General features: G+C 46.7%; 1 protein-coding gene across 1 annotated transcript in view; it reads right to left on the minus strand.

The window, feature by feature from the left end:
* DSTYK (dual serine/threonine and tyrosine protein kinase) overlaps window positions 1-16,443 on the minus strand; it is a 56,407-nt gene extending 39,964 nt beyond the window's left edge. Inside the window, exon 1 of the mRNA XM_066625333.1 lies at window positions 15,983-16,443. Coding sequence (XP_066481430.1) covers window positions 15,983-16,277 — 295 coding nt within the window. The 5' untranslated portion in view covers window positions 16,278-16,443. The remainder of the gene's footprint in view (window positions 1-15,982) is intronic.
* Window positions 16,444-23,296: the final 6,853 nt, after the last annotated feature.

Here is a 23,296-nt window from a genome sequence, read left to right on the forward strand (position 1 = left end):
TTATGAAGAGGTTGAAAAGCACCGGTCCCAGGACAGATGCTTGGGGCACACCGCTTTTCACCTCTCTCCATTGTGAAAATTGCCCATTGACACCCACTCTCTGCTTCCTGGCCTCCAACCAGTTCTCAATCCATGAGAGGACCTGTCCTCTAATTCCCTGACTGTGGAGTTTTTTCAGTAGCCTTTGGTGAGGGACCGTGTCAAACGCCTTCTGAAAGTCCAGATATATAATGTCCACGGGTTCTCCCGCATCCACATGCCTGTTGACCTTTTCAAAGAATTCTATAAGGTTCGTGAGGCAAGACTTACCCTTACAGAAGCCATGCTGACTCTCCCTCAGCAAGGCCTGTGCGTCTATGTGTTTTGAGATCCTATCTTTGATGAGGCATTCCACCATCTTACCCGGTATGGATGTTAGGCCTATAGTTTCCCGGGTCCCCCCCTTTCCCTTTTTAAAAATAGGCGTGACATTTGCTATCCTCCAATCTTCTGGCACCATGGCCGTTTTGAGGGACAAGTTGCATACCTTAGTCAAGAGGTCTGCAACTTCATTCTTCAATTACTTAATAACTCTTGGGTGGATGCCATCAGGGCCCGGTGACTTATTGATCTTTAATTTATCAATGAGGTCTGAAACATCTTCTCTTTTAACCTCTATCTGACTTAACTCCTCGGTCAGGTGGGGCCGTTCGGGCAGCGGTATCTGCCTGAGGTCTTCTGCCGTGAAGACAGATGCAAAGAACTCATTTAATTTCTCCGCCATCTCTAAGTCTCCTTTTATCTCCCCTTTCCCTCCCTCACCATCCAGAGGGCCAACCGCTTCTCTGGCGGGTTTCCTGCTTCTAACATATTTGAAGAAGCTTTTATTATTCCCCTTAATGTTGCCGGCCATGCGTTCCTCATAGTCTCGCTTGGCCTCCAGTATCATCTTCTTACATTTCTTTTGCCACAGTTTATGTTCCTTTTTATTCTCCTCATTAGGGCAAGACTTCCATTTACGGAAGGAAGCTTCCTTGCCCTTCACAGCCTCTCTAACTTGGCTGGTTAGCCATGCGGGCACCCTCCTGGATTTAGTGGAACCCTTCTTTCTTTGCGGTATACACCTCTGCTGGGCCTCTATTACTGTTGTTTTAAGCAGCCTCCATGCACTCTGGAGAGATTGGACTCTTTTTACCCTCCCTTTCAACCTCCTTCTAACCAGCCTCCTCATTTGAGGGAAGTCCGCCCGTCGGAAGTCAAGGGTTTTTGTTAGAGATTTGCCTGGTATTCTTCCCCCAACGTGCACGTCAAAACGGATCGCAGCATGATCACTGTTCCCCAATGGCTCAGTAACGTTTACATCTCTAACCAGGTCCTGCGTACCGCATAATATTAAATCCAGAGTCACCTGTCCTCTGGTGGGCTCCGTGACTAGCTGATCTAAGCCACAGTCATTTAGCACGTCAAGAAATCCGGTTTCCTTATCGTGACCAGAACACAAATTGACCCAGTCAATATGAGGATAATTGAAGTCCCCCATGATTACAACCCTGTCCCTCCTTGTCACCTCCCTGATCTGTTTCCTCATTTCAAGGTCCCCATCCGATTTCTGGTCTGGAGGACGATAGCACGCCCCCAGTATTACATCGCTGCACAAGCCTGGTAATTTAACCCACAGAGATTCTACGGTGGAGTCGGACCCACCTTCAATCTCTACTTTGCTGGATTCTATCCCTTCCTTAACATAAACGGCCACCCCACCTCCAACACGCCCCTGCCTGTCCCTCCTGTAGAGTTTATAGCCCGGGATTGCGGTATCCCACTGATTTTCCGCATTCCACCAGGTTTCCGTTATGCCCACTATGTCAATATTTTCCCCTGTCATCAGACATTCCAGTTCTCCCACCTTTGCTCGTAGACTTCGGGCATTCGCATAAAAGCATGTGTACACAGAATGCCCCAGGATGGGCTGCTTATTCGCTCCTTTGTCCCCGCATCCTCTCATTGTGCCAAACCGTCTATCACAGCCCATCACAGTACCTTTCCCAATTTCTTCTCCTACTCTGCCTTTGTCTTGTTGTTCTCTAACCTCCCCATCCTCATCCCATAGGGATGAGGAGTCCCGAACCGGATGCCCCTCGGCTCCTGTCGGCCTTCCCCCAGGGATCAGTTTAAAAGCTGCTCTGCCACCTTTTTAATGTTATGCGCCAGCAGTCTGGTTCCATTCCGGTTCAAGTGGAGCCCGTCCCTCTTGCACAGGCCCCGCTTGTCCCAAAAAGTTCCCCAGTGCCTAACGAATCTAAACCCCTCCTCCCTACACCACCGTCTCATCCACGCATTGAGACCCCTGATCTCCGCCTGCCTAGCTTACATGTATACATAATTGTATACATATTCCCCACTCCTAAACTATGCTTATGTCAGAAAAACATGTTGTACAAGTCAGTCCTCTATGGTTTTTGATTCAGATGCCACCTAACTAGGCTCTCACAAACCTGAGCTTTCTCCCTCATACTTTTGCACATCACAATCTTTTCTTCCTGGATTCACAGCAAATCAGGGGCTGCCACAAACTAAACAGCACAGTACTTCCTTCTCCCTTCACTTGTCAGCCAGGGATTCATTCACAAAGTGCCATCCTGCAGTTTATAATTATGCCTGCACTGCTCAATAAAGACAAGCCTCATACAAGATACACCACAGCGTACAGAATAGTAGTTTCCTTTTTGTTCTATTCAATACTAAAAACTCCTTTATGGCTGAGCTACATATATTCTGTCTTCAATCAAACCACCAGACTATTATGACAGGCTTTAATATGACAGTCAGCAGTTATGGATGCCATTTTAAAAACACCTACTTATGCTCCTGAGGCTGCTAGTGACCTTAGATATACAGGGGGCCTGCAATGTCTTGCAGAATTTGATCCTGTGAATTTCTTCATCCACGAGACTCCAAACAGTGCAGTGCAGGTCAACTGGGAGCCTCTGAAGGCAACTGGAGTAGTGCTTCTTTCACCTCCAGTGGCTTTCCAAAGCCCGCAGAGGTACTGCATGTTCACTTACAGCCTCTGCAGGTTTCAAAATGAAGCCTAGAGGCAAAAAAGGGAACTTCAGGTTTTCAGTGAAAACCAGAAGTTTCCTTTCTTTTTTTGCCTCCAGGCTTCATTCTGAAGCCCACAGAGAATGCGGGCAGATGCAGGCGGCCTCTGCTGGCTTCAGAAAGCCACTGGAAGCAACCAGAGCACTGTTCCAGTAGCCTTTGGAGGCTTAAAGGCCCTTAAAATCCATTGATTTCAGTATCTGAGGGGTTCCAGAATCACCAACTGTTTGCGTGCGTGGATATTTGCTAGACTCTCCATAGAAATGGAATTCAAGGACTCTTCACCCAAACCTTTACAGCAGTGGTGGGATTCAGCAGGTTCTCACCTATTCTATAGAACCCCTACCCAATCCAGCTGTTGGTTCTAAGAACCGTTTGCTGGCCAGGGAGCTCGCGCCTTGAAATGTCAGGGCTAACCCTCCTGGGGGCAGCAGCCGTGCGGGGCCAACCCGTCCCAGGGGGAAAGAGGGTCGCTCCCAGTGGGTGCCGAGGCTGCTGGGGCTGAAGGGGCAAGCCAGACATGGCCAACTGGAGTCTCCCGCAATGCGGCTGCCGCTCACCAGCCCTTGCGAGCTCGCTTTCGCAGCTCCTGTGAAAGGGTGCAAACAGCCGGCGTGCCCGCAGGTACAGCCTGCTGACAAGGGCAAGAGAAGCAGCCCAGCTGCCCGCCCCGCGCCTCCCCTCCCCGGCCAAGCTGGCTGACTGGCGAGTAGACTGCTCCTGCGCCTGGAGGCTCCATGGGCTCAGCTCTCCCAGTGGGTCGGGGGCATGGGCGGGACAAAGAGGAGGGCGCCGGAGCAGCTCCCACCCAAAGAGCCCCCGCCACCCCGAGGGCGAGCCCCCCCCGCTGCACATCCATGGACACACAATGGAACTTACCTCTGAGTAGGCACTGAGCACAATCCTAACCAGGTCTACTCAGAACTAACTCCTATTTTGTTCAATGGGGCTTACTCTCAGGAAAGTGTGGTTAGGATTGCAGCCACTGTCAATCAGAAGGAAGGAAGCATCTCATCCTCATCTCTGAGTTTACCACACTTTCCTGGGAGTAAGCCCCATTGAATACAGCGGGACTTACCTCTGAGTAGACACTGTCAATCAGAAGGCGAAGAAGGAAGCATCTCATCCTCATCACCGAGGCTGCGATCCTATCCACACTTTCCTGGGAGTAAGCCCCTTTGGCTATAATGACTTACTCCTGAGCAGACATGCATAGGATTGTGCTCAAAGGCTGCACTCCTAGCCACACTCTCCTGCAAGTAAGCCCCTTTGGCTATAATGAGACTCTATAATGAGTAGACATGCATAGGCTTGGGCTCTCATGCTGCAGTAAGCTCTGTTGACTATAATGGGACTTACTTCTGAGTAGACGGGCATAGGGATTGTGCCCTTACTTCTCACAAGCACAGGACTGCACCATGGGGTTGGTTTTCATCCTTGGGGTTTGGGAATGCAGTTTTGTGCCTGGGATCTTTTCATTGCAATGCAACGTGTAATACACTATCAGACACATAGAGGCGATGCTCCCACAGCTGAAATTCCTCAGGTTAAAAAAAGGCAGGAATGTGGCACAAAACATTACTTCATTAAGGGTACAATCCTATGCAGGTCTTCTCAGAAGTCCTATTGTGTTCAATGGGTCTTACTCCCAGGAAAGTGTGAATAGGATTGCAGCCTTTGAGCAGAATCCTATGCATATCTACTCAGAAGTAAATCTCATTATAGGGCCAGCTAGGCAGGCGGAGATCAGGGGTCTCAATGCGTGGATGAGACGGTGGTGTAGGGAGGAGGGGTTTAGATTCGTTAGGCACTGGGGAACGTTTTGGGACAAGCGGGGCCTGTACAAGAGGGACGGGCTCCATTTGAACCAGAATGGAACCAGACTGCTGGCGCATAACATTAAAAAGGTGGCAGAGCAGCTTTTAAACTGATCCCTGGGGGAAGGCCGACAGGAGCCGAGGGGCATCCGGTTCGGGACTCCTCATCCCTATGGGATGAGGATGGGGAGGTTAGAGAACAACAAGACAAAGGCAGGGTAGGAGAAGAAATTGGGAAAGGTAGGGAGATGGGATGTGATAGACGGTTTGGCACAATGAGAGGATGCGGGGACAAAGGAGTGAATAAGCAGCCCATCCTGGGGCATTCCGTGTATAAATGCTTTTATGCGAATGCCCGAAGTCTACGAGCAAAGGTGGGAGAACTGGAATGTCTGGTGACAAGGGAAAATATTGACATAGTGGGCATAACGGAAACCTGGTGGAATGCGGAGAATCAGTGGGATACCGCAATCCCGGGCTATAAACTCTACAGGAGGGACAGGCAGGGGCGTGTTGGAGGTGGGGTGGCCCTTTATGTTAAGGAAGGGATAGAATCCAGCAAAGTAGAGATTGAAGGTGGGTCCGACTCCACCGTAGAATCTCTGTGGGTTAAATTACCAGGCTTGTGCAGCGATGTAATACTGGGGGCGTGCTATCGTCCTCCAGACCAGAAATCTGATGGGGACCTTGAAATGAGGAAACAGATCAGGGAGGTGACAAGGAAGGACAGGGTTGTAATCATGGGGGACTTCAATTATCCTCATATTGACTGGGTCAATTTGTGTTCTGGTCACGATAAGGAAACCGGATTTCTTGACGTGCTGAATGACTGTGGCTTAGATCAGCTAGTCACGGAGCCCACCAGAGGACAGAGGACATAAACCTTCCTTATGAGGAAAGGCTACGGCGTTTGGGCCTCTTCAGCCTAGAAAAGAGACGCTTGAGGGGGGACATGATTGAGACATACAAAATTATGCAGGGGATGGACAGAGTGGATAGGGAGATGCTCTTTACACTCTCACATAATACCAGAACCAGGGGACATCCACTAAAATTGAGTGTTGGGCGGGTTAGGACAGACAAAAGAAAATATTTCTTTACTCAGCGCGTGGTCGGTCTGTGGAACTCCTTGCCACAGGATGTGGTGCTGGCGTCTAGCCTAGACGCCTTTAAAAGGGGATTGGACGAGTTTCTGGAGGAAAAATCCATTATGGGGTACAAGCCATGATGTGTATGCGCAACCTCCTGATTTTAGGAATGGGTTAAGTCAGAATGCCAGATGTAGGGGAGAGCACCAGGACGAGGTCTCTTGTTATCTGGTGTGCTCCCTGGGGCATTTGGTGGGCCACTGTGAGATACAGGAAGCTGGACTAGATGGGCCTATGGCCTGATCCAGTGGGGCTGTTCTTATGTTCTTATGTTCTTATGTTCTTATGACAGGTGACTCTGGATTTAATTTTGTGCGGTACGCAGGACCTGGTTAGAGATGTAAACGTTACTGAGCCATTGGGGAACAGTGATCATGCTGCGATCCGTTTTGACGTGCACGTTGGGGGAAGAATACCAGGCAAATCTCTAACAAAAACCCTTGACTTCCGACGGGCGGACTTCCCTCAAATGAGGAGGCTGGTTAGAAGGAGGTTGAAAGGGAGGGTAAAAAGAGTCCAGTCTCTCCAGAATGCATGGAGGCTGCTTAAAACAACAGTAATAGAGGCCCAGCAGAGGTGTATACCGCAAAGAAAGAAGGGTTCCACTAAATCCAGGAGGGTGCCCGCATGGCTAACCAGCCAAGTTAGAGAGGCTGTGAAGGGCAAGGAAGCTTCCTTCCGTAAATGGAAGTCTTGCCCTAATGAAGAGAATAAAAAGGAACATAAACTGTGGCAAAAGAAATGTAAGAAGGTGATAGGGGAGGCCAAGCGAGACTATGAGGAACGCATGGCCAGCAACATTAAGGGGAATAATAAAAGTTTCTTCAAATATGTTAGAAGCAGGAAACCCGCCAGAGAAGCGGTTGGCCCTCTGGATGGTGAGGGAGGGAAAGGGGAGATAAAAGGAGACTTAGAGATGGCAGAGAAATTAAATGAGTTCTTTGCATCTGTCTTCACGGCAGAAGACCTCGGGCAGATACCGCTGCCCGAACGGCCCCTCCTGACCGAGGAGTTAAGTCAGATAGAGGTTAAAAGAGAAGATGTTTCAGACCTCATTGATAAATTAAAGATCAATAAGTCACAGGGCCCTGATGGCATACACCCAAGGGTTATTAAGGAATTGAAGAATGAAGTTGCAGATCTCTTGACTAAGGTATGCAACTTGTCCCTCAAAACGGCCACGGTGCCAGAAGATTGGAGGATAGCAAATGTCACGCCTATTTTTAAAAAGGGAAAGAGGGGGGACCCGGGAAACTATAGGCCGGTCAGCCTAACATCCATACCGGGTAAGATGGTGGAATGCCTCATCAAAGATAGGATCTCAAAACACATAGACGAACAGGCCTTGCTGAGGGAGAGTCAGCATGGCTTCTGTAAGGGTAAGTCTTGCCTCACGAACCTTATAGAATTCTTTGAAAAGGTCAACAGGCATGTGGATGCGGGAGAACCCGTGGACATTATATATCTGGACTTTCAGAAGGCGTTTGACACGGTCCCTCACCAAAGGCTACTGAAAAAACTCCACAGTCAGGGAATTAGAGGACAGGTCCTCTCGTGGATTGAGAACTGGTTGGAGGCCAGGAAGCAGAGAGTGGGTGTCAATGGGCAATTTTCACAATGGAGAGAGGTGAAAAGTGGTGTGCCCCAAGGATCTGTCCTGGGACCGGTGCTTTTCAACCTCTTCATAAATGACCTGGAGACAGGGTTGAGCAGTGAAGTGGCTAAGTTTGCAGACGACACCAAACTTTTCCGAGTGGTAAAGACCAGAAGTGATTGTGAGGAGCTCCAGAAGGATCTCTCCAGACTGGCAGAATGGGCAGCAAAATGGCAGATGCGCTTCAATGTCAGTAAGTGTAAAGTCATGCACATTGGGGCAAAAAATCAAAACTTTAGATATAGGCTGATGGGTTCTGAGCTGTCTGTGACAGATCAGGAGAGAGATCTTGGGGTGGTGGTGGACAGGTCGATGAAAGTGTCGACCCAATGTGCGGCGGCAGTGAAGAAGGCCAATTCTATGCTTGGGATCATTAGGAAGGGTATTGAGAACAAAACGGTTAGTATTATAATGCTGTTGTACAAATCGATGGTAAGGCCACACCTGGAGTATTGTGTCCAGTTCTGGTCGCCGCATCTCAAAAAAGACATAGTGGAAATGGAAAAGGTGCAAAAGAGAGCGACTAAGATGATTACGGGGCTGGGGCACCTTCCTTATGAGGAAAGGCTACGGCGTTTGGGCCTCTTCAGCCTAGAAAAGAGACGCTTGAGGGGGGACATGATTGAGACATACAAAATTATGCAGGGGATGGACAGAGTGGATAGGGAGATGCTCTTTACACTCTCACATAATACCAGAACCAGGGGACATCCACTAAAATTGAGTGTTGGGCGGGTTAGGACAGACAAAAGAAAATATTTCTTTACTCAGTGCGTGGTCGGTCTGTGGAACTCCTTGCCACAGGATGTGGTGCTGGCGTCTAGCCTAGACGCCTTTAAAAGGGGATTGGACAAGTTTCTGGAGGAAAAATCCATTATGGGGTACAAGCCATGATGTGTATGCGCAACCTCCTGATTTTAGGAATGGGTTAAGTCAGAATGCCAGATGTAGGGGAGAGCACCAGGATGAGGTCTCTTGTTATCTGGTGTGCTCCCTGGGGCATTTGGTGGGCCGCTGTGAGATACAGGAAGCTGGACTAGATGGGCCTATGGCCTGATCCAGTGGGGCTGTTCTTATGTTCTTATGTTCTTATGTTCTTATTATAGCCAATGGGGCTTATTCCCAGGAAAGTAGAAGTAGGATTGCAGCCTTAGGGCACAATCCTATGCATGTCTACTCAGAAGTAAGTCCTATTGTGCTCAGCGAGGCTTTCTTCTAGCACCTGTGCAGTCACAATGCAGCCCTGAGGTAAGGGAACAAATGTTCCCTGCCCCCCACCACAGGATGCAGTGCATGCACTATTGGTACAGCTGCACTGGCACTGGAAAATTGGATAGGATTGGGTCCTAAGTCCTCTTAACTGTAACTTTCCAGCACCAAGTCCTGGTGACAAGGGAATGTTTGTTCCCTTACCTTGGGACTGCAATGTGGCTGCATTGGCTCTGGAAAGTTGGATAGCCCTTAGGCTGCAATCCTACTCACACCTGGGAAGCAAGCCCAATTTACTATATAATGTGATTTACTCTTGTGTAGGCTTGCATAGGATTGGGCTGCTATTCCCAGGTAAGTGTGCTGAGGATGGTACAGTTAGCATTGCTCCTTCTCTAGCAGAAAAGTTCCTTTAGGTTATTATCCTCTCTCTCCCCCCCCCCCCCACAAGTGAAATGGCAGGCTGACTAGAAATTGAAGATTTTTTGAACAAGTTTGCAAATTGGGTTTAGGTCTTATCACCTAATGAAGAAGAACTGGAGAAGCACTGGGAAGAACTTGTGATCAGGGTGAACCTCAAAACCTGCAAGGCTTGTTACATGTGCTGTTAATTTTCATTTTTAGGCTGGGTTGTGGGTGCTTGGGCACCTACACAGCTGCAACACTTTCAAAGGACTGTGGTGGGGAGGTTCTGCCTCACCTGCCTCCCCACCCACTGCAGGTTCCTGCTTTGCACTCCCTGGTCAGTAGCAGCCCTCAGACTTGTGGGAGAATCGCTACTAGAGTAGATCAAAGTGATGGGTATCTGCTGTTGCCTGTCGGAAAGCAACCTAGAAGAACAGTCCCCTCATAGTACTTTTTTGCTCATTAGTGAAACTGTCCTTCAAGGCTGCCATTCTCTCTCTCAAACCCTGGAAGTCAACAACTCCCCTTGAACTTGTTGGGCTTCTGAGTAGACGTGCAACTGGATTGCAGAGTTGGAAGTTGGAGGGGAAAGCTTTAGAATTCACTGGAATTCTTTTTGGGGCTGGGTGGTAAAAACAATAGAGCAGCATTTCTCAACCAGTAGTACTCATACCACCAGGGGTACTTGAGGTGGTGCCCAGTGGTATTCATGGCAGGACCCCCCCCCCCACAGATCTCCACTGCCTGGCAGTGAGACCAGCAATACGATGCAACAAACAGTGGTAGGAGGCTCAGTTCTGCTTTTCTTGCACTCAAAAAAGCCCTCCCATCTACCCTGGGAACCCAATCCTATGCATGTCTACTCAGAAGTAAGTTCCATTATAGTCAATGGGACTTACTACCAGGAAAAAGTGGATAGGATTGTAGCCTGAGCCTCTTACCATGGTTTGTTGCATCATGTCCGGCCTCTTAGTATGGAAATAACTGGTGATAAAGTCATTCCAGTTACTTCCAGTTGTACTTCCCAGAGGTGGGCCATGCAAAATGGTACAGCGGGCAAGAGGCAGATGCTGAGGAATACTGTAATAGAACAAAAAAGAAGGGGAGATGTAAAGATGTTACTATGCTGTTGTTGCTTTTGGTTGATGATGAGGTGTCAGACTATGTGCTCAGTGCACTTTTGCTGACCAGATGTTCACCACTAAAAGTGAACCAGATCTTTGAGGATTGACTGCTCTGGTAAAAATCACCAAGTTCCCACTGAGAAGGAAGGTGGCCCAGCTCAAAGCCCAGTGCAGCAAATTGGTTTGTACAGATGTGAAGGTGCCATGCTGCTGTGGTGTCTCCAGAGGTTGGTAACCTGGAGCCCTGGCAGTTCCCACCTCTTGGTGCCTTCCTTATTTCATTATACAATTGCCTTCAGAATTCAAGAAAAAATGTCCATTTGAAGTGTCCATTTCAGCCGCATGTTTATCCTCCTTGGAAACTAGTGGCCAGAGGCCTGTAAGTATGACTATAGAGGACAGAATTGCAGCCTTGCAATTTGGATTGAGACATCGGGTTAAAGTTACAGTAACTTGGTTAAAGTTACAGTGCAATCCTATGACTGTCTACTCAGAAGGAAGTTCCATTATGTTCAATGGGACTTACTCCCAGGAAAGTGTGTACTGTACAGTATAGGAGTGCAGCCGTAGTCTTTCAACGTCCTTTGCGGCAGACAATTGATGCTGAGTTGCTCATTGCTCATTAGGACATAGAACCTGTTGTTAATTTATTTGAATCCCACCACTGCTTTACAGTCATTCTAGGGTACCTAGAAGGCTGAACTGGAGAGCAAGACTTACAGTTTGGAACTTCCAGATCAGACAAAAAGGTTGAAATTGGATTCACATGTAATATATGGCATGCCAATTACTAGAGAAAATAGGAAAGTGTGACATTTTAATTTGGGGGTGTGAAGATTACCTCATACCACAGGTTACCATTCCAGCTAACAATTTTCTTCTGCAAACTGAGCAAGAGTACTCGCAAAGTTCTCTTTAATGTTTCAAAAACTTTTCACAACCCACCAAAAAAAATCAGTTTGCAACCCACTGGTGGGTCCCGACCCACAATTTGAGAACAACTACACCACTGCTCTAACCACTACACCACACTGGCTCATATTGTTAATGGCACCAGTAGTTACGTACTTAACATAAATGTTTATTTTGAAAGAAGTCAAAGACTGATGTGCCATTTAAACCCCCATTGTGAAGTTTTTGCTCCAACACAGCCCCCATTAAGAAAGGTTTTTTCTTACTTTGCCTGTACATTGCTTGCCCCTTAAAACAGATAGCAAATCTGATTATGAAGAACTGACAATCCGCAAGGGGCAGAATTGCTACCTACTTCTCATTATCTGTGACTGTTCTAGTTATGTGTGATTACTGTGTCAGTGCACTGGGGGGAGGGGCTTAAGGCAGCTATGAGCAGGCAGATGGAGGCAAGACAGGTTGCAGGAGGAGGGCCGGTGCCCTCCTTGCAAGCAGAGTGCCATGTGGCGGGGGGGGGGAGAAGAGATACCTATAAAGTATATGGCCTACAGGGAGGGGTTGCAGTAATCAAACCCAGGCAATTATACTCATTTTTTAGAAAATTGTCTGGGTTAGGTCAATTTTCCACATCAAACGGGCACTGATATTAGCCAATAAAGAATCATCCATTGTGCCCATTTCCAGACTTGCTCCACCATGTTCGGCACCATCTCAGGGACTCCAGTTGAATGGAGAAATTGTGTTACCCACAACCTTCAATACATCGTGGAATAGCCAGCACAAAAGAGAATGTATCAGAAATGAGTCCTCACCAGCACCCAACCCATGGTTGCCAACATTTTCTCATGTGTACCCCATGTCAGCCCTTTTCTGCCTGCCTTTTTCCGCCATTATTCAGTTCTTTTTCAAGTATCACTAAAAGTCCTGGTAAGTACCCGGGGGTACATGTACCCCAGGTTGGGATTTCACTGACCCAACCCCATAGACTTCAAGTTAAGATTCAGGTTCATAAGGTATGTAAACCACTTTGTGAACTACTCCTGTTGAAAAGCAGTATACAAATATTCTTAATAATAATAATAAAGTTCAAAGAGTGTATAGTGATCAAGGAACCTAACCCTAGCAGATGACAAGAGCTAACTGTAACTCATCTTTATTTTATTAACTTATATTCTACATGTTGGAAAATTAGAATTAAAATTCCCGGCTTTTTTTTTTTTTTTTTGGAAGAAACTATAGGCCCATTAAGGTTATATAACTATAGTGAAATCTCATTTCACCCAACGGATTAATCATGCACATAAATTTCAAGGTTAAAGTGTTCAAAATGAAAGAGTAAGTTGAACTACTCTATGTCTCAGGATATGGAACATTCTGATCTGAACAATGAAGTAGTTGAATATATTAAATATAGAAACATATGCACAATAATCTTCTCTGGTCATTCAGTTTACTTTAACTAAAGCTCTTATCAAGGAGAGATGAAATTATCTGCTCCTAAATAAAGCATCAGTTCATCTGAGGCAAAAAAGTATCATCATTGTCAGTTATGTAAGGAGATTGATACCATGATCTTAAATGCTGTCATCTGGCAGCATTCATAGATATCAAGGGAATGTATTTTCAAAACCACCTATTTTCAAAGTTTAGTCTTTGAACCAGTACATATATGCAGTGTATATATTCCTCATGAGATAGTACAGTGCAGTTCTTGATTGTGAGCACATGACAACCAGAAGACCATACATGAAGAGAAAGGGACTGTATTTCACTTCACGCAGTCCTATTTGACTGTACAATTCACACTGGATTTATCTCATATGAGTGCAGATGCACAAATCTCATATGAGCCAGCATTTTACTAAAAATAATTTTACTGCATACAGCAAAAACACACAGAACATACACCTAAACTACAGGTGTATAATCAAAGATGTCAGGCACCACACTACAACAGTCACACCTTACTAACTCAAAACCCTTTACTATGCTTACTGGCCAAAAGCTAGAGCAGCAATAAAAACTTTATTTTAACTGGCACATTAACAGCCCAATTCTATGCGTTTATTCTAAAAGAAGTTGCACCAAGTTCAGTGAGATTCCTCACCAAATAAGATTTGTAGGATTGCAGCCCTCACACAAACTCCATTCTACCCTGTATTTCAGACAAAAAACATTTACACAAAGCTCACCAAGATATAAATGGGGAACACTTACGTACCATGAAATGTAATCCACATGACAAAGATTCAAAGGGTCAGTGTGTTTTGACAAAGATAATGTATTGTTTAAAAGCAGGGTCTCTTTCAGAAGATGCACATTTCAACTACAGTATGCTGTGTACACACACTTAGAACAAATTCAGATTTCAAAGCACAGCAGATAAGCCATTTGTTTATTGAACAGAGGACAGGTATACCCTTCTCATATTTCAGATCCTTGTCTTGATTTGGTGTCTTACTTTATTTCTCAACCCAAACACCCCATTTGTTTCCACTACTCTTAGACAAGTCTCCAATGTGCACTCAGGCCACAAATTGCATCCTGTTACATCTTTACTTCTTCTAAACTCTTTAGCCACTCTTTGGTTTAGAAAGATTTCATAATGTAGTCCAGCCCAACAACTTCCTCTTCCCTTCAATCTCAGAAAGGGCTTCTTTCCACTTACCCCAACGCATTTCAGGGGAGAGCAGGAAAGGGGGTGAGAGAAAAAACTGCATTGCAATAATTAACTGCAAATGTTAACTCAGAAGACAAGTATTTGAGGCCAACACCCACAAGGTCTAAAGCAGCAATAAACTTTTTTTTGAAGGTTACAGTACCTTTCAACCTCTCACAGCCACTCCCTTGAGTGTTTTTTTTTGGGGGGGGGGCAGTATTCATTGTACAAGCAATCTTACATGAGATTCTTTCATACATGTGAAGAATGTGAAGATGCTAAAACAAGAAAGCAATAAGGAGCTGCAAGAGAGCCGTTAGAGATGACAAATCTGTAGTTTCATCCCAAAAGTGCATGATGCAAGTGAAAAGTGGAAATGCAATATGAAGTACTATTCAAAACTGATAAGCAAACAACCAGCTTCATCTAAGTCACCTTTCCCCATTCTGATGTGACATCTTAATAAAGGACAGGCAGCACAAAAGCATCACTTGGCCCAAGCTTGCTTTAAAGCAGTGGTTCCCAACTTTACAAGCAGACCATTGAGGTAAAAATGAGAATTTGCATGGACAACATGCAACATCCCCACCCTCCTGCACACACAAAATACAATTAAATTTAGTAGCCCATGGGGGAGTGCTTGCTTGGTGAGAAGCTGGAACAGACTGAAGGCTATCCCCCCCCCCCAAACCAGGTCTCAGGGTCACACAGACCACCAGTGGTCTATAGACACTGGTTTGGAACCACTGCTTTACAGACATGTTGGCCATCCTCTTTTTAAAGAAGAGCACACAGAAACAAAAGCTTAAATACAAGTCCTCACATTAAGCCATTTCTGCCCAACACAGGCTGGTCAGAAATGGGATCCAATGTGCTCTCCTGTGGGCTGGGCAGAAATGGGTTAAGGGGGAGGGGAAGTATCTCACCAACTTAAAGCAATAATGAAAACAGTATCCAAGTCCAGCAGAGGAAAGCATCAGCACTCAGAGACAGCTGCTGTCACTTGTTCACCCACTGCAAAGCCCCTTCTGGCTACCTTCAAAACACATTCACTCCCCCCTTAGCAGCTATTCAAGACTCTTCTCATGAGCCATTTGAAGATAGGGATGTGCGGTGGGTGACGAGGCAGGGGAGGCAGAGCATCCCCTGCAGGGTCCTTCAGAGAGCACTGCTGCCTTGTGAGGTGCCCAAGCACCCACAACCCACACATGGAGCATGTGGGTAGTGGGTGCTTGGGCACCTCACAAGGCAGCAGTGCTTTCTGAAGGACCCTGCAGGGGAGGCTCTGCCTCACCTGCCTCCCCACCCACTGCACATCCCTGTAGTGCAGTGGTTCTCAAACTCTCTGGGAGAGTTTGAGAGCCACTAAGTACTTGTGCGGGAGGGGGGAGGCAGCGGGGGTGGGGGAAGGCAGCAGCGCGATCCCCAGGATCGTGCCACCCAAGGGAGCTGCAGGGGGTTGGATGCACTTACCCAAGCCTCCTGCAGCCTCCCCAGGCTGCGAGGAGCCCAGCGCGACCTGCCGCACGGCTCCCCACAGCAGCAAAAGTAACGGAAGTAGAGCGCGATTGCTCCGCATTTACCTTCACTGCTGCGGGGAGCCCTGCTGCAAGTCGCACCAGGCCCAGGCTGCAGGAGGCTTGGGTAAGTGTTTCCAACCCCCTACAGCTGCCTTGGGCGGCATGATCCTGGGGATTGCACCGCTGCCTCCTCCCTGCCTCCAGGCTGCCCAAGCCCCCAGTTTGAAAACCCCTGCTGTAGTGGGTGGGTGGAAAGCAGCCCCACTGAACTCAGAGGGACTGGCTGGCTGGCTTCCGTGCCAACCTGCACAGAGACCAGGCTGCCCCTGAGGTGCAAGGCGGGGGTGCCACCAAGCGAGGCCCTCTCCCCTCAGCCCCACCTGCGGGAGCCCCTCAGGCTCTGCACCTGGAAGCTGCCCTCGGCCCCTTCCCACTCAGCGCGAGCGTCCTTACCGGCCTGCAGGGAGGCGCCCCCGCCGCCAGAGGCGCTCTGGAGGGCCGAGGGGGCGGGCGGCTGCTGCTGCTGCGGCTCCGCCCCGCCAGGCCCGGCACTGACGAGGGGGAAGGCGGCGGGCCCCTGGGAGTACTTGATGTCGCGGAAGAACTTCTTCGTCTCGCGCAGGTTGTGCTGCAGCCGCGCCAGGTGCCGGTTGTAATGGCCGAAGGCGCGGCACAGCTCGCGGTTCAACCCGCCCCCTCCGCCACTGACGATGCCCCGGGCGGAGGGGCCTCCCCAACCCCCCGACATGTCGTCCTCCGGGGCGTCCGTTACAGTGTCCTCTCCCCACCACGGCGGGGACTCGGGCGCTGCCAGGCTGCTGCTGCTCCCGCCTCGGCCCCCCAAGCTCAGCCTCCTGCTCCCCTGTCAAGTCAACAGCGTCGCGCCGAAGCCGCACTGCGCACGGAACGGAACCTTTATCCGGGCGCCCTGGCGGGGAGGGGGAGGAGGCCGGGGGCGGACCCCATTCATCTCGCTTGTTCGCTTTGCCTCATGGGGGATGTAGTCGTACTCTAAGGAGCCTGTAGTTCCTCGCCGCAGGGCTGCGGAATTCCAGTCGGTGGGAGTACACCAGAAGAGGCCTTGCCGAGATGCACCCTGGGATTTGTAGTCTTGTCTGAAGGTTCTCTGAACACTGATAGGGCACTGTGTTTTTGGTTTCTCTGTAAGGAAGAGGAGAGTGTGAGTGAACTTGAACTGGCTGTAAAGGGAGGAGGTAGTAAAGCACTGAAAAAAAGAATATAGCAGAGACACTATAGAAAATAGGGACATTTGAGGGCTTTGTTTGGGAAAGCTCTCTTTGGGAAAGCTTGGGCAGTCCCTGGGGCAGCTGATCAACATGTTCTTGAAAGATAAAAGAAAACCCACGAACAAAGCCTCTTTCTGTCCAATAGTCCCTTAGACAGATACAGGGGAGCAATCATGTTAGTTTGTTGCAGCATAAAGCAACAAAGAGATTTGTAGCACCTTACAGACCAGTTGTTTTTTAGCACACACTTTCATGGATTGTAGTAAGGTAGTTCTCCTGATACCAAGCTAAACAAGCACATCGGTAAAGCAGCTACCACGTTTTCCAGACTCACAACGAGAGTCTGGTCCAACAAGAAGCTGACGGAACATACCAAGATCCAAGTCTACAGAGCTTGCGTCCTGAGTACACTTCTGTACTGCAGCGAGTCATGGACTCTTCGCTCACAACAGGAGAGGAAACTGAACATGCGCTGCCTCCGATGCATCCTCGGCATCACCTGGCAGGACAGAGTTCCAAACAACACAGTCCTGGAACGAGCTGGAATCCCTAGCATGTATGCACTGCTGAAACAGAGACGCCTGTGTTGGCTGGAATGGATGATGACCGGATCCCAAAGGTTCTCCTCTATGGAGAACTCGTGCAAGGAAAGCGTCCTACAGGTGGACCACAGCTGCGATACAAGGACATCTGCAAGAGGGATCTGAAGGCCTTAGGAGTGGACCTCAACAGGTGGGAAACCCTGGCCTCTGAGCGGCCCGCTTGGAGGCAGGCTGTGCAACATGGCCTTTCCCAGTTTGAAGAGACACTTGGCCAACAGTCTGAGGCAAAGAGGCAAAGAAGGAAGGCCCATAGCCAGGGAGACAGAGCAGGGACAGACTGCACTTGTGTGGAAGGGATTGTCACTCCTGAATCGGCCTTTTCAGCCACACTAGACGCTGTTCCAGAACCACCATTCAGAGCACAATACCATAGTCTTTCAAGACTGAAGGTTGCCAACAACAACAGTAAGGTAGTACAGTACAGTGCTTCTTTAGTATGGGGACCCACTTTTTAGAATGACAATCTGTCAGGACTCACCGGAGGTGATGTCATTAACCTAGAAGTGATGACATGGCCAGAAGTTACATCATCAATTGAGGCATCAAACCTACACTGCGGTCAACCAAAAGTCCCATTGCACCACATGCTCGTGCTGTAATTTTGCATAGCTTGGAATTCAAACATTCCAGCTTGGGAGCCAATGCTGAATGCAGACCTGGATCCTTCTCCAACCACACAGCCTCCCCTCAGGGTGACCAGATGTCATAACTGCAAAAAAAGGACAAAGAACCCCAAAATGTAGACATCTAAGAAAAATGTAGGACGTGACAAAATAAAAGTTAAATTTCACACGATTTCATTGATTTCATGTGGTTAATTTAAACACTAGATTACTTGTTATTAAATTTAAAACAATTTTACATATAATTTATTAATTACAAGAAGAGTGCCTGTAGCCTGCAGGAGCCCGCTCACAGGGAAAAGGAGGACATTTCTTTTCCAGGCCACAAGGCTAAAAAAGAGAGCACATCCTGGAAAAAGGACATTTGGTCACCCTGCCTCCCCCCTCCTTCCAGCACCCCATCTTCCCACCTATTCAGAGCAAAGCATCAAGCCTTTCTCCCACTGGGAGCTCTCCCTGCTCAGCAGCTCTGTACTCTGTATTTCTAGCTCTATATTTTCAGTGGTGGCCAAGCTATGGGATGGGGTCCACTTGAAATTGGCATGTGATTCTCCTAGCGGTCCTGACCCACAGTTTGAGAAATGTTGATTCAGTACATTATTGTGCAGTGTATAATGATGGATGATATATGTTGTTATTTGGTCCTGTGATGTGAAGTAATGTGGTCCTGGACTATGAAATGTCTCTTCGCTGTTCTTGGGTGGGTAGGTCTTTCCTTGCTTACAGGCAGCCTTGCAACCTGAAACACCTACATAGGACAAATGGGCCAGTCTCTACGCAAAAGGATAAAGAGCCCTAAATCTGACATAAAATGTGTCAGTATTCAGAAACTAATGAGAGAACAAATTGCTCATCCAGGATGGTCCACTGCTGACTTGAGGGTCACTATTTTACAATAAAGGAATTGAAGAAGGGACTCCACTAAGAAATTGATGAACTAGGATTTATCAGAAAATCGGGCTCGAGTAGTGTGGAAAAAGGTCAGGGCTTCCTGTTTTGCTACACTGTCGAATAACTTAATTCTGTCAGATCTCATGCATTTGGATTTGGTAAGAACTGTCACTCACTGTATTTCTGGCATTTCATGATCACTGGATTCCTTCTTTCATGAATTTAGGCATTAATAAATAGGTAACTATTGTTCCTCCTCTGTACAGTCAACTCAGCATAGCAAAGGTGGCCATTTTAATTATTACTGGTTTTGTGAATCCTAACTTTACATAATAATGGCCACTGGCTTTCTCTTATCTATCCAGAGTAGCCCTTTGACCCAGACTTTTTCAATTTTGTTTCTGTTACTCCATCCTGATATACATGTGTGTATATATACACACCTGTCTACTGAGGATTTCACTTCATGCATCCAATAGACTGTCGCCCACTGAAGCCTATGCTAAAATAAATGGGTTAGGGGTTCTTTGTTGTTTTTGTAGCAACAGACTAATGCAATGACCCCTCTGAAAATTTGTCACTATAAGGATGTCACTTAGGACCCAATCCTAAATCAGCAGTGCTGGCGCTGAGCCCTAATGCCAGTGCTGGGTGCCATAGATGTGCCATGAAGCACGTTTATGGCACCTTCAGAGAAGGGAGTGTTGGCACTGGGCCTGATCTAGTCAGGAGCCAGGCCCAGCACAAGCAGAAGGAGGACACACTACTGCTGAGTGACAGTGCAGCCTCTGGGGGGCAGGGGGAAGGCAGGGTGGGAGCCTTCCATGGTGGGAGGGGGCAGGATTGTTGTTCTGCACTGTATTCTGAACTCTGTATTGGTCTGGAAGGCCTGACGCAGAGTCTCTCAGGTCTACGCCAGCAAAATAGCTGTGCACATTTGAAAAGTCCCATTGCAGGGCTTGGGGCTTTCCCCAGGGGAAGGGGATGAAAGTCCATTTCCCTGGGGAGACTTCTGGCCACTTGTTGGTGCTTGCTGGATACAGCAGTAGCCACTTTGGGACTGCTGCTCCACCGGGTGCCAGGAAGCTCAGGATTGGGAGGCCCATGAGAGGTAGACCACTGTCTGATTCTCTTTATATTAACCTTTCTTTGGGAAATATAGACTTCATAGCTGAGAATAAATACATAGCTACTTTTCTGTTTTGCCTGACAATCTGTGTATTGCATAAGATTTGCATGTTATATTCCAACATTATATTGAAAATTTGTACAACCAAAGGAGATATCCTCATGCCAATTTTACTCTCCCATCCTCTAGCATCAGCTTGGCAACAGTTTTATGAATAATACTGGCTAGTCTCAGGAACTCCCAACTTCCAGTCATAAGATCTGTGTGTGTGTGAGTGCGTGCGAAATCCCCCCTCCCCACTATTCTCAGTACAGTAACTCATGTTATTAAAGATCTGAAGCATTTTGGAAAGCCACTTAAAAGCCATTATGAGAAGTCTACAGTGTAATGAATAGTGATCACAGTGATTTCTTACTTTGTGCATTAGCCCTGGATACGATCCAAAAGAGCACTGCAAGTCTGAAAGTGAAGTCTGAAATGCAAACACTCAGTATCCTGCATATCTGAAAAAGTTGAAATGTAATGCCTCAAGAGACTGGAGTTTTAAACAGACACCAGTAACGTTACAAGGAATTGATTCCTAGCCATCATGAATCACAACAGTTTCATTCTCAAAGTTCCCACTTTGTCTACTCTGCTTAAATTGTAGCAAATGCCTCCAGCACTCCTAGATGAATTCCATGCAAATTCTGTATCTTCAGGGAGAAAGTTACAGAGGACATTATTTATCTACTTGTTCTTTCTGCAAGTATACATGGGAAATTGCTCCCTCCTCTTCTTAAAAGGTGTAACATTGATCTGATTTGCAAAAAAAGGAGAATTCTTGTTTGAAAGTGAAAACAGGGAAGTGATAAAAAAGTTGCTGTAGGTGATAATATAGTAATGGCAAATGTTTTTTGATACCATCATGACAGATACTGTTATCTGAATAAATGAATCTATGGGCCTGAATTTGTTCTTGCTATCTGAACAAAGTAATTTATACCTTGATGTAAAAATGAAAAACCAGTTTTGTCACTTTATGCTGGCATATTTTTATTGGTTAATAACTGTTGCGGTTTTACAGCCAAAGAAAAATCCTGAGGTTTGATTGATTCTTGAAATGATGTGCAGTGCATGCCTATGCCTGTTTAGTCAGAACTAAATCCCACTGTGTTCGGTTGGTGCCTAATCCCAGGTAATTATGCATTAGATTGCAGTCCTAGACTTTTCCTCTGCCCTTCAAGACTGAAACTGCAGTCTATACACATTTCTCTGGGAGTAAGTCCCATTGACCTCAGTGGGGCTTGCTTCTGAGTCGACATGCATAGGATTGCACAATAAAGCTATGGCATTATCTTTTAAAGAATAAAACTTTTTAAATATATAAAGCAGAGCCACTCTTTGTATCTGCCCACCAGTGTTTGCTCAAATTTACAGCCTTTCTGAAAGATGCTCAAAGCTCTGCAGACCTCTGGAGATATGAGACAAACTGGGGGCTGACCTTGAGATAATTCTATGTTCCTTCAGTATTCACACCAAAAGTCTTCTCCAATGTACCATAAAAATCACACTAAAAAGGAGGTGGTAAAGTGGCTGCAGAATAGTGGAGGGATTGAATGATCCAAAACAAGTTATGGATCAGAGAGAGAAATCTGGATATCCAGGAGAGCCAGGAACAGAGTTTGTTGTAAGCAATATTGCAAAGAATGTGATACAGTCCAAAGCAGATAGACTAATATTTTTATTTCTCCCTCCACATCTTTAGATCCAGATTACTACAGAGACATATTCATAATTGCCTGCTCTTCTCTTTAAATAATAGCACCAGAGGATTTGAAATTTACAGTAAAATGGCAAGATCAGGGCCAACATGACAATCATTATGATAAAACAAACACTGTCTTCTACTACTAACCCTAGCCACCAAGTCAAGTGCTTTCTAAAAATTGCAATGCTATTAAAAAAAAAAAAGATATTCTTATATCCAGGAGTTGATTCTGATCCTCATGAATATAACTCAGCACACTGAGAATAACTTCGTTGATAACAACGTTAGCTTTTTAGATTTAGAACTTCAAAGAAAAAAAGAACTCTTTTATTTTTGCTCGGTTTTTTAAGTGACCTTCAATGCCCCTTGGCTATTATGATCTCAGCTGAGCTGAACGGATGATTTGTACAAAAGTTGTATACACCATTACATTCAATTTGATAACTCTGTCTTCTTATTTCCTACAAAGAACACCATTTAGCTTCAACCACTTATTTCTCCAAGTCATAAGATCAGCTCAACCGATTGACTCAAGTGCTGCAGTTCACACAAACCTATCCTGATCCTTTGCATATTTACACAGAAGTCTATTACTCAGAAGATTTACTCCAAGTAAATGTTCAGTGAGGAAGAGGAGCTGTCACTGTTAAGCTGGGGGTGGGCCAATACAGGGCTTTGCACCAGAACCCCCAACAACCTGGTACTGGAAATACGTACAAGCAGGTTATCAAAAGTCTTTATTCAAGAGAAGAGGTTGAACTTCCCTCCTTTAAGCACATGAGTTCTAACTGAAGGAACAGATGACCAGGTACAAGTGGGAGAAAACAGTTTTATTTTTTCGTGGACTTTTTTTCCAAAGTTTGAAGTGCAGAAAGCAGTATGTGTTTTTCTTCAAAATTTACATTCTAATTATAAATTAGAATAGCTTTATAAGTGCACTTATAGGTGATATAGGTATTTATAGGTGATATATTGTGAGCCTTCATAGATCTCACAAAGGCTTTCGACCTGGTCAGCAGAGACGGCCTCTTCAAGATTCTCCCCAAGATTGGATGTCCACCCAGGCTCCTCAGCATCATCAGATCTTTCCACAAGGACATGAAGGGCACTGTTGTCTTCGATGGCTCCACATCAGACCCTTTTGACATCCGAAGCGGAGTGAAGCAGGGCTGTGTTCTTGCACCAACCTTGTTTGGGATTTTCTTCGCTGTCCTGCTGAAGCAGGCCTTTGGAACTGCAACAGAAGGCATCTATCTCCGGACCAGATCAGACGGAAAGCTCTTCAACCTCTCCAGACTGAGAGCAAAATCCAAAGTCCAGCTGAAATGTCTGTGTGACTTCCTCTTTGCCGACGATGCAGCTATCACTACCCACTCTGCCAAAGATCTCCAGCAGCTCATGGATCGTTTTAGCAAGGCCTGCCAAGATTTTGGACTGACAATCAACCTGAAGAAAACACAGGTCATGGTTCAGGATGTGGACTCACCTCCCTGCATTACAATCTCTGAGCATGAACTGGAGGTTG

This window comes from Tiliqua scincoides, chromosome 4 (assembly GCF_035046505.1).
Source record: "Tiliqua scincoides isolate rTilSci1 chromosome 4, rTilSci1.hap2, whole genome shotgun sequence".
Classification (NCBI taxonomy): domain Eukaryota; kingdom Metazoa; phylum Chordata; class Lepidosauria; order Squamata; family Scincidae; genus Tiliqua; species Tiliqua scincoides.